Source organism: Leuciscus leuciscus, assembly GCF_965113295.1.
Source record: "Leuciscus leuciscus genome assembly, chromosome: 9".
In the NCBI taxonomy this organism is placed as follows: domain Eukaryota; kingdom Metazoa; phylum Chordata; class Actinopteri; order Cypriniformes; family Leuciscidae; genus Leuciscus; species Leuciscus leuciscus.
In genome coordinates, this window is record NC_138733.1 from 12,422,445 (window position 1) to 12,435,255 (window position 12,811).

The 12,811-nt window shown below is 35.7% G+C and overlaps 1 protein-coding gene across 1 annotated transcript; it reads left to right on the forward strand.

Annotated features, from left to right (window-relative positions):
- The first annotated feature begins 1,055 nt into the window (after positions 1–1,055).
- rab30 (RAB30, member RAS oncogene family) lies at positions 1,056–12,598 on the forward strand. Its single transcript, XM_082179494.1, has 5 exons — positions 1,056–1,247; positions 2,728–2,826; positions 2,972–3,055; positions 4,120–4,303; positions 8,990–12,598. The coding sequence occupies exons 2-5, from the start codon at positions 2,740–2,742 to the stop codon at positions 9,238–9,240; spliced, it is 606 nt and encodes a 201-aa protein (XP_082035620.1). The 5' UTR covers positions 1,056–1,247; positions 2,728–2,739; the 3' UTR covers positions 9,241–12,598.
- The last annotated feature ends 213 nt before the right edge of the window (positions 12,599–12,811 follow it).

Here is a 12,811-nt window from a genome sequence, read left to right on the forward strand (position 1 = left end):
ACCGAAATCGCATACTTCTCTATTATATAGTAGGCGAAAAACAGTATGGCTGAATTCGGAACCGCATACTAGCATACTACTCTTACTACTTCTGCCACAGAAAGATATTGTAAAATTAGTGAGAGTAATTTGACAGTATGTGGTTCTGCAGAATCTTTGACAGTATGCATAAAAGAGTATTGGAAAAATACTTCCGGTGAGATTCTGAAGTTTGCATACGATGGACACTTTACTATCCCATGAGGCCACGGGAGAGGATATGAGAATGGCAGTGAAGCGAAGCAAATGACACATGATAATGACAACATGGCGAATGTAGTATACATCCAGATTACATTCATACTATACACACTTACTATATATAGAATTTAAAATATTTGTTTTTTATAGCGGTTGTGAAGTAATAACTTGTTCAAAATAAGTACCTACTCAAGAGAGTATGCGATTTTGGACGCAGCCTATGGACGCTTGTTTCCGCCATTGGTAAAATAATAAAAAGGCAATAGCGGATTTTTATCTCACAATTTTGACTTTTTTATTGCAGTTCTGATGAGAAAAAAGTCAGAATTGCTAGACATAAATTCGCAATTGTGAGAAAAAAAAAGTTGATTCTATTATTTGGTGTTAAAAACAATTGCGCGACGTAAACTCAGAATTCAGAGGAAAAAAAGAAAAAAACTGACTTGCGAGTCATATAGGCCTAAACTCAAAATTCCAATAAAAAGTCAAAATTGCGAGATGCAAATCTGAGAAAATCCAGAAATAAATCCAGAAATCTAAGGGGAAAAGTCATGCTGGGTTGCGAGATGTAAACTTGCAATTTTGAGTTTACCTTGCAATTGTGAGGAAAAAGTCAGAATTTTCAGACTACTGTTTCCCCTGGCGAAACAAGCTTCAATATATATATATATATAAAAAAAATAAAAAAAGCTTTTCTGCAATTCTTTTTTGCCATTTTCACAGTTCAATCAAGTAAAGTCGCTGCGGGTAGAAGCAGAACTTCAAATCCCAGAATGCAGCGGCGTTTTTTCCGGACTCGGTCTTCCACTGGGGAAGCAACATGACGTCATTATCAAAAAACCGAGGAAACTACTGCGATTATTGTGCAGCAACACTGGAGCCGAAAATCTGCCGAGGTTTCTGTTGGGCGCTGCGCGACTGCTATTATCGTTTAGATTAAGAGCCTGAAGAAAAGACTGAATGCATTCGGAATAATAGAAGCAGTGGGGTGAATCCCCTGTTACTTGGTAAGTGAAAAGATGATTTAATGTGACCTTTAATGTGCAGAGCATCCTGCTATAGCTAATGGAGAGCACTGTGACTGCTGGTTTTATTTCATCATAAAATAAAATATGCAGTTTTCACAATTTATAAAGGGTCCAAATAGAAAGAAACGGATTTAGGCCATGGCTGTGGCTTTTCTCCTTCTCCTCCTCTGCTCAGAGGTATATTGCATATCAGATTTCAGTTTTCTGCTTGGAGATTTTGCAGATCTTTTTTCATACCGAGTGGCGATCAATAAAGTATTTATTTTCTGTTCTATGATTTAGTATGCTTTATTGTATACATGTATGCATGCATGTATGCATGTATGTATGTATGTATGTATGTATGCATATGTATATGTGTATAATGTTTATGCATGCATGCATGCATGTATGTATGTATGTATGTATGTATGTATGTATTCATGCATGCATGTATGTGTGTGGGTTTTCTACATAATCCACATATTAGAGTCATAATGTTTAATAGGTAAAGGAATAGTAATGTTATATTTACTCTATTTTCAGCATTTATTTCTGGATCAAAATGAAATATATATTTTATTATTCTATGAGCGTAAAAAGTTGTGCTCATGCTGTTGCATTATGTGGCAAATCAAACTTACGTAATGTGAGTGATAAAAAGCAAAAAAACAAAAAAACATTTTTATTAAACAATGCAAATGAATAGCTATAAAAACATTTTAAAAAATGTGTGCTAAAATATTAAAATATAAATGTGACTGATCACAAGCTCAACTAATATTTTTTATTTGATAAATTAATCACATTCAAAATGAATGTGAGATGAAGTTTGTTTGCAGTGGTGATGACATGGTGGAGTGTTAATGCACACAGCGAATGAAGTTACGTTTATTGAGTCCAAACTGTTTTTAATGTTTACGGTTTATGCACATTTTCAGCTATATTTCTTGTAAGCTGCATATGCTAATGTCCAGCACCATTCTTAATTAGCCTAGCTGTTGAACAAGTGTTTGCCTGTGTGCATGTGTGTTGACAGCCCTCTGGGAGTTGCTCTTTATTCCTGGTGTCTTTATTGCGCTCCTCTCAGCATCCTGCCATAGGCCTTGGCAACAGCAGTGTTTGAGCGCATGCATAGCAGCTTCTCCTATAGCAACACTTCAGAAACAAACACAGCTAATGTGTGTGGTGAAATACAGAGGCACTGTTGATCGGCTCAATTAAAGAATGAAAAGCCAAAAAAAGGGTCCCCAGAGACATCAGGCGTAGTTTATTCCCCCGTTTGTTCTCAGTAATGCATCACTGGTGACATTGAAATGTTTGTTCTGTAAGGGCTGCTGAGGCTCTGTTACTTCAAACAGTGTTTTATCAGAGGGATGTTGCTCAGCCATGTGTGTTTTGCATTGCAGTTTTTAACACCCACGTATTATCTGCCTCTCTCTCTCTCTCTCTCTCTCTGTCTTCATTCATGTTCCCTCAGCTGAGCGTGAGCATGGAGGATTATGACTACTTATTCAAAATTGTGCTGATTGGAAATGCTGGAGTGGGCAAAACCTGCCTCGTCCGACGCTTCACTCAGGTGTGTGTGTGTGTGTGTGTGTGTGCAATCATTTCCAGCACTAGAGGTTTGCAATGTGCAGTGTTTCTACAGGATTGATGGTCCCTGGTAATAATAATTGCATAATAACCATTCCACTCAAACGTCTTCATCTTGCATTGTCTAGGGGCTGTTCCCTCCTGGACAAGGCGCCACCATTGGAGTCGATTTTATGATCAAAACTGTGGAAATAAAAGGAGTGAAGGTGAAGGTGGGTGTGACTCATTATGCATAAAGAAATGTGAAAAGTGATATACAGGGTGGGCCATTTATATGGATACACCGTAATAACATGGGAATGGTTGGTGATATTAAAGTCCTGTTTGTGGCACATTAGTATATGTCATGGTCACCACCCATCTTGAGGAGTTTGCCCCCTCACATATACTAATGTGCCACAAACAGGACTTTAATATCACCAACCATTCCCATGTTATTACGGTGTATCCATATAAATGGCCCACCCTGTATATTTTAGTTGAGTTTTCAGTCTTTATTTCTTCTTTTTTTATATTCTATTGCTTTTGAGTCTTTTGGTTATGCTCTTGATTTCTTTTTGTCATGAATTGTAAACTGTCCTTTGTTAAAGGGGCTATGTAAATAATAATACTTATTATTTATTTTTTAGTGACATAGCATAGGCCCAAACCCAAGGATCACTTAACAATTTAATAATAAAATAATAATAGTAATTATTATTATGATTTCTTTTTTATTTACATAGCCCCAAACACAAGGGCACTTCACAATATTATAATAATAATAATAATAATAAATAACTTTTTTTAAATTATTATTATCCATTGACAAGGCTGTTGGTAGATTTAGGAAATGACACATGGAGGATTCTTAACATTGCCAAATATAAAATAAAGAAATCAATGTTAAAAAAAAGACTGTAGGAATTTGCTTTAAATATACTGTATAGCCTACTATACAAGTCTCACCGGGCAAAAAAATTAACTAAAGTTTGCATCAGTGTATGTCACATTTTAATATTAAATTAACAAATAATATCAAAATAAATGTTAAAAATATGAGTTATATAAAACTATAAATTATAGTGCCATTTATAACACACATTTGTATTATATAATTGTAGAAAGCATCAGTTTTGACCACTGGAACACTGACATATTTAGCATGTGTTTTTGCATCTCTGAGCATTTTCCAGCATTTCACTCCACTTCCTGCTAATGTAATGGACTGAAAGCTCTAGTTTGTGTTGGGTTCTGCTAAACGTGTTAAGTGACTTGACTGATTATTTGATAACAGCTCCAGATCTGGGACACGGCCGGGCAGGAGAGGTTCCGTTCAATTACCCAGAGTTACTACCGCAGTGCCAACGCCCTCATTCTCACCTACGACATCACCTGTGAAGATTCCTTCCGGTGCCTTCCTGAGTGGCTGAGGGAGATCGAGCAGTATGCCAACAACCAAGTGGTGACAATCTTAGTAGGTGAGTATTCAAGCTTCAATTTTTTTTCTAATCTATCTATCTATCTATCTATCTATCTATCTATCTATCTATCTATCTATCTATCTATCTATCTATCTATCTATCTATCTATCTATCTATCTATCTATCTAGAACGGGTATTGTTCAAAATTCATGTCTAACTTTGATGAAAGGTTTTGATCCACTTCAAATGTTGACTAGTGTACTTTTGTTCATCTTTGAAACACAAATAAAGAAATTTTTAATGAAATCTGAGAGATCATACATTGGAAGCTCGACCAAATTTGCTTGACATGCGAGGAGAAACCCTGTTGTTTCTTGAGGAAGTTCAAATGTGTGTGAGAGTGAACCCTATTGGTTCTCATGTGTCAAGCAATCATGTTTAAGCTTCCCGTTTACCATATTTGAGTGCTCTATTTATGTTTGCAAATCAGTGTTTATATGTGAATAAAAGCCTAAATTAAATCATCATATAAAGCGATCGTTCTCTTCAGAAGACTTGAATTAAACCACTCGATTCATATAATATACAATCTTTATGATAGTTTTGAATCCTCAAGTGTTTTGAGTGAATACTTTCAAAGAAGAGATAGAAATATCTCAGATTTCATTAAAAACATTTAAGTTGTGTTTCGAAGATGAACAAAACTTATCGTTTTGGAATGACATGAGGATGAGTAATTGATGACAGAAGTTTCATTTTTTGGTGAATTAACCATTTAATATATATTTTTAAATTGACCTCCTAATATTTAATCAAAATGTCCTTACTCAGTCTTCCGGTGACTTCTCTCTGGTGACATACGCAGGACGTCTCCAATCATTTAGTCCACTTAAACCCCAGCAAACTCATCCATGCATTTATTCATTGTTTATTTATAAAAACACATTTAAAAACAACCCAAGGTTGACCAAATGGTACATATCAATAAATAAGGTAAAACAAACTTAACGCATATTAACAATCAATATAAAAAAAGAACAGACACCGACTGAAGATTTATGCCACAGTGAAGGCCCCGATATACTCACGGCAGATTTCTTTCCGTTCTTCGTTTAGGAGTAAATGCGTAATACGTGAGCAGCAATATACTGTAATCGAACATCTGACGCCCTCCACACTGCGAGAGCAACGTTGAGATGAATATGTAAATATGTTCTGTGCGCTTTCCTCTCGGTAACAAAATAAACACACAACAAAATCGAGAAAACTGCAAGCATTTTAATGAAGCATTAAGAAAAGCATCTGGTCATAGCATCGTGGATATGTTTGGACGTGAATATCATATTATATATTAAGTAATAATATGACACACATACAGACGAGGGACGTGTGCAATTTCCCGCAAAAAACCATCCTGACAGGTCTTAAATATAAACATTTATAATAGGCTTGCTATTGTGAATCAAAGTAAGACAAAACACATTTTGGAAGAAGGATTAATGTATTGACCAATTATTACAATTTTCTTACTTTTGAACAAAAAATAGTTACATAGTGTTCCTTTTAACTTTTGCCAGGCGTCACAAATGGTAAAAAACATAATTTAACCTCTGCATTAATTTGTTTGTCATGAACTCCCACTTATTTCCCTCCATTTCATCTCATCTCAAAATCCAATCAACAACCGATGCATAAAAGTCTCCGTTTTCATCTGTTGCAACTTCCGTTTCACCGCGATTTTAATGCTGTGTTTATGACTATGTGTTTAATGCAGTTTCATGACATCTGTGATTAACAAAAAAGTTTATTAGTAAAGTTTCATATACTTGCTGAATCTGATTAAGGTGCTCTATGGAAGTAGAATAATGTCAAATGTTTTTGAAATAAAAAGCCTGTTGAATTGCACTACTTGAAAAAAAATAGGCATTGCATTAACCATGCTTGCATTTTAATGCATTGTATTTTTAGTGCTTACATTTTTATGGGCTGAAATTCAACTTGGTTGAATATTTAAGCTGTGAATATTTCAATTAAAAACATTTCAAACACCTTTTCATTATTAAAAATTCAATAATCCATATTCACCTTTCATATTTCACTTCCTAAATATTCAAACTGTTTAAAAATACAACCAATAATATTCAACAGGCAATTTTCGGTCCATTTTATTTCGCTTTGCAAATTCGCTTCCACAAATTCAGTGGTTCAAATTCGACAGTAAATTCAACATTGACGTCCAGGAACTGCAGGAAAAGCAGTAGATTGCCGAGCATACTCTCCATCTGCTGTTAGTCGACCTCACCATCAGATGGTGCAAAAGCGCTTGTTGCTGACGAAGACATTCATTCATAAAATGAAAATGATTATCTGTGTCAGTATATGCGGAAAAGATGATAAACACGCAATAAGCTGTGTTTATGTTTCATTCAATAACTTCATTGTTACTTTCCCTGTGTATTCTACATGTCATCAGCTTTCTCTACCATGAACAGGATTATAATCGGTTTCCCTCAAGACCTCATACTCAAGGATTTCCCTTCCGTTGATAGTGATATGAAAGACCAATCTTGCACCTTATTAGGGAAGTAGGCTGGCTACAGGCAAGAAGATGGACTCAGAATATGAACTTAACGCGCAAAGTTTCATGCTGAGCGTTTCGTGATATACTGGCATAAAATCAACACATACATATATATATAGTATGCATACGTGTATTGCATTAGCTTAAACTGTCACAGCACTTGCATATTGTCCTCCTATTGTTAGTTTAACTGTAAATCGCTTTGGATAAAAGCTTCTGCTAAATGACTAAATGTAAAAATTGGCTTGACATTGGACATTCGCACATTTAGGGACCGTCTCTAAAGTTGCATACAACATTGGCATACACGTTTCTAACTTCAATAGCAAACTTAAATTTATTTGAATAAATATCAAAAACCAAAGGGTGTGCATTATGCCTGACACTAAATTAACACTTTACAGTTGGTTGTATGACTGTAAAGTCGTTCTATTCAAATGCTATCGGAGTTAGAAACGTGTATACCAAAGTCGTATACACTTTAGAGACGGTCCCTAAATGTGCGAATGTCCAACATCAAGCCATCTTTATGTCAGTCTATCACTGGGAAACGCTCAGCATTAAGCTTTGCACGTTATTCTGAGTCCATCTGCTTGCCTGCGAGTTTGGTCTTTTACATCACTGTAATTAGTCCATTAAGCTACGTTAAGCGTTTTATATGTCCAGCAGGGGAATCCTGAAGTATTGGGGGAAACCCTAATAGCCTGCATGCAGCACATCGCCACAATATAAAGTTAAGGCAACTAAACAACCAAGAGAGAAATGTCAACCTCAAAAATGTAACATTGGATCTGTAGCCTATATCCGCATCGGGGAATAACATTATAATCTCGTTCACGGTAGAGAAAGATGCATGTAGGCTACACAGGAAAAGTAACCGTGAAGACACTGAATTTAACATAAACAGCCGTCATAATAATCACAAATACACTTACATTGCTGTAAATGAGTTTTATGAATGAATGACTTGTTCTAACTGTTGCTGGTCTTCAACACGCGCTTTTGCACCATCTGATGGTGAGGTAGACTAACAGCAGATGGAGAGTATGCTCGGCAATCTACTGCTTTTCCTGCAGTTCCTGGACGTCAATGTTGAATTTACTGTCGAATTTGAACCACTGAATTTGTGGAAGCGAATTTGCAAAGCGAAATAAAATGGACCGAAAATTGCCTGTTGAATATTATTGGTTGTATTTTTAAACAGTTTGAATATTTTGGAAGTGAAATATGAAAGGTGAATATGGATTATTGAATTTTTAATAATGAAAAGGTGTTTGAAATGTTTTTAATTGAAATATTCACAGCTTAAATATTCAACCATGTTGAATTTCAGCCCATAAAAATGTAAGCACTAAAAATACAATGCATTAAAATGCATGCATGGTTAATGCAATGCCTATTTTTTTTCAAGTAGTGCAATTCAACAGGCTTTTTATTTCAAAAACATTTGACATTATTTTACTTCCATAGTGCTCATGCGGATGTTGGAAACCGTCTATCAACATTACTTTAAAGGGGTCATCGGATGCCCATTTTCCACAAGTTGGTATGATTCTTTAGGGTCTTCGTGTAAAGTTTGTAACATACTTTGGTTAAAATTCCTCAATGGTTGTGTAGAACACCCTTTTTACCTCCTCAAAAACAGCTCTGTTCACAGCGACCTGTTATGGTGCATGTCTCTTTAAATGATAATGAGCAACTGCTCACCCCACCCCTCTCTTCCAAGGGGGGTGTCGACACAAGACACATAAAGTGCTGCCTTGGTGGACAGTATACAAATGGCTGTGCGGAAATATGCTAATACGGGACAGTCCGTCATCGGTCGTGGGCGGAGCATGAGTAATATGACATCATATTGCTCGGAAAATCCAAACGGCTTGATTATTGAGAGTGTTTAGGCTTTTTGTGGATTAAAAAAAAGTAGTGAATGGATTTTTTTCATTGTATGGTGGTTTCATTATATGCAAATACCATATACAAATTAATTTAGCATCCGATGACCCCTTTAAATACGTTTTTGGAGCTGTTGAATATGCAAACCGCTTACTTGTTAACAGAACAAACTGACTCGCTTCCATTAGACCTTCTAGCTGTCAACATATGTTGGATGTCCTTGTCACCAGAGCATTTGAGCCCTGTTCAATACTGTTGTTGTTCACAGGGAATAAGATAGACTTGGCCGATAAGCGAGAGGTCCACCGGCAGCGAGCGGAGGAGTTTGCGGAGGCGCAGAGCATGCTGTATCTGGAGACCTCTGCCAAAGAATCGGACAACGTGGAGAAGCTCTTTCTGGATCTGGCCTGCGAACTAATCCGCGAGGCCAAGCAAAACACGTTGGACAACAACGACTCCACCCCCATGCCTGGAGAAGGGAAAAACATCAATTACTTGAGTTGCTGCAGCATGAACTAAGTAGACTTGGCCTCCCTGTCTGGCTGAGGACGCAACATGGATTGCATACAAAGTGGTTGTATTGTTGGTGACCACTACGTAGTTGCAGTGGTTACACTTTGCCACTTCTTGTCTACTTCTTTTACCCTTCTCAAATCCCTGAGTATTTTAAAACATACATTCGGGAAAAACATAACAAGATGCTGCTGCTTTTAAAGGGGGGTGGTGGGGGGGTTGGTCCAAAGCTCTTCCAGTAGATGCTTTTGGACCGTTAAAAGGGCCTTGTTAAACAATAATGCTTGCTAGTAGGTCAGACAATGAGATTTTCTACACTTCTGTACAATGCAACAGTTGGGATTTCCCTGCTGACTTGAGAGCCAATGTATTTGTCATATTAGAGATTTGTTTTTCTTCGCAATCTCACCCACTTGAAGGACTAATTCATCCAGAAATTGACATTCTGTCATCATTTATTCACCCTCATGTCATTCCAAACCCATATTCCTTACTTTCTCCCGTGGAACACAAAAGAAGATGTTTTGAAGAATGTTCACGCTGATCATTTCCCGAATTAAAGCCTGCAGTGACCAGAGCAGTCCACATGACTTGTGCGCTATATTTCAAGTCTTGTGAAGCCATATGATGCTTGCGGTTTGGAACGACATGAGAATTTTCATTTTAGGGTGAACTGCTCCTTTAAGAACCATTGCCACAAAATTGGTGTGTTGATGTGCACATTTATTACTCGCACAAAATGCACTTCTTGATGATTCCTTGGGAAATCGTTTGAGGTTGCTAATGCATGCTTTTATTTTTTTTAAATGAAAGTCAATGCAAACAGACAGCCAGCTACCGTCAATAATCTGTGACAGGAAGATGTGAAGTAAAACCCCCTCGTTTATTAGGCGGAGAATATAAACTACCCACTAAACATCCACTGCTTGAATGGAAGCCTGGCTGTTAATCCCCAATGAAGGCCATGTCATTTTGATAAGTCACAGCAAAAACCCAATGTGCCTCTGCCATTTCCATCCTGTCGTAATGCGTTAGATAGCACCCCGGGGAGTCTCTCGGGGTACATGTTTGGGTTATGTTTCACACAAAAATGCGACTCAAATCGTGTCAATATATTGGTCTAGATGCGAGTTTGTTTTTTCTCTTGCATTTGATTTAGTTTGTTCTCAATATTTTAAGAATAATTCTCATTAGTTTATCAGTACAGTAATTGGAATAATCCTGTCCAGACACAGTTACTGTATATATATTTTTTTTAATAATTTTTTTCACAGTACAACATATTAATTCTACCATAACATGTTCATACTTTAAAGTGTGTTTTTTGTTTTGTTTTTGCATTAGAGTCATGAATAGATAATGTGCATAATTTTTATGGAAATTAAGCACACTTTAGAAAGTTATTGTTCACAAAATAAGCTCCATTTTCTTTGCAAAATTATGATTTTGAAGTGAAATACACAACCGTTCAAAAGTTTGGGAAATTAATTCTTTTATTCAGCAAAGATGCATTAAATTGCTAAAAAGTGACCGTAAATACATTTAGATTTCTATTTCAAATAAATGCACTTTTGATGTATCAGTTTCCACAAAAATATTAAGCAGCACAATTGTTTTCAACATTGATAATAATAACAAGAAATGGTTCTTCAGCATCAAAACGTCAGATTATACTGATTTCTGAAGGATCATGTGACTCTGAAGACTGGAGTAATGATGCTGAAAAATCAGCTTTACGACACAGGAATAAATTACATTTTAAAATATATTCAAACATTCATTTTAAACTGTAATAGCATTTCACAATATTTGAACATAAGACTCAAAAATATTACAAAATGTGACGACCTTAAACCTTTGAACGGCGTGTTCTTGACTGGTTTTATGAGATCTACCAGTCCAGAGGTTTTTAGTGGCTTTGCACATTATATGCTAAAACGTAAACCCACTGAACTCAATGTAATAATGCACTCTCTAAAATGCATATTTCATTCCATATTAATAGTTTGTTTTCCCTATAGGAATACTCCTGATTCGCTTTTGGAGATATTCTGTCCTTCTACACATTATTACATATTACAAGAACTGAAATATACCAGGATGCTTTGTAGTTCATTTAGTCCAGCTTTAGTATTGTAATAACCGTAGCGATGTTTAAAGCTTTTGGCACTCGAGAGGCCAAGAGAACAGTGTGTGTGTGTGTGTGTGTGTGTGTGGGTGTAGTTTTTGTGTGAATGAGAGATATCATGTATTTCATAGATGTTTCAGTGAGTTCTTGCACAAATGGTCTTTGTGTTTCAACGCATTATATTGAGGAAAAGATGATGGAGTTGTTTAGCGGTGTGATGCAGTGATTCTGATTTCTGTTCTGGAACTGTGTTGTGCATTTTAATGACTTTTTAAACCGTTGGAACTCGTACCTCCAACCTTGGCTGTGCTGTAAGGTTGTTTGCACCGGTGTCATTACAATGGAACTGTGAATCTCCTCTTTTATAGACTGTCAGTATTTTACTTGCTGCTACAGAGCTTTTCCTTTTTTCCTTTCTTCTTGTTAATTAACAAAATTGACGGAATTACATCTGAGGTTTTAGATGCCTTGTGCTTGGTTATATTTGTGATGATGATGATAATAATTCAATGATTTTGTTTGGAGTGATATTTTTTAACACTCAACAAAATCCAACACCTACTTGAGGACCAATTGTTTTACCTTTTTTTTTTTTTTTTTTTTTTTTTTTTGTCCATGCCAATTACTTTTCAATATAATGCATTTTCCTCATATTTACGCATTGCTGCTTATATGATATTAAGCTTTTCTATTAACATTTTATTTTAAAGTGATAACCTTTTCTAGTTTTGTATAAACTGTTTTCTTTCTATGTTACTTGACGTGCCATGCACAGTATTTTCTCTGTCAGGTATTTTTGTCTAGCTTTGTTTTACAGATAATCGCCATATTGTAATGTGTTGCATTGTGTACCAATGGGACTCTATAATAATTTCTTTTCTATGTTAAAGGCTCTAATTTCCAGTATAAGTTGTTACTAAGCGCTTACATTTTCTGTGGACAATGTTATTATGTCTCATTATGTAAAGACAATATTCATCAAGGAGTAACAGTCTTTTGTCTAGTGAAGATGAAACTCAATTCTTTCGCTGTACATTTATGTGCTTTTGGTATATAAGTTGTGATGCGTCATCTGTGATTCATTTATCATAAAGAGACAAACCCCATGACTGCAGCAATTCAGTATTGCGAATATGTTTTCTTGAGCAATTCTGTGTGTGTAACTTTGTGTTTTAATTCTCAGCATATAGACTGCAAGTTAATACATTTCTCCAAATAAACATGGTTATGACACTATCTGTATTATTGTCGTTGTGGGAAATTAGTGAAACATTTTTGTAAATTATACATTTTTACATAATATACTTACTAATAGAATTTTAATATTTTAAAAAGGATTTTAAATAATCACTAATACAATTTTATTGATATTCAATGAATAGTATAATACAGGTAGATTAAACAGTTTGTAAACAAACTTTATTGTTGGCTTGAGAAAGCCTGGCCAGA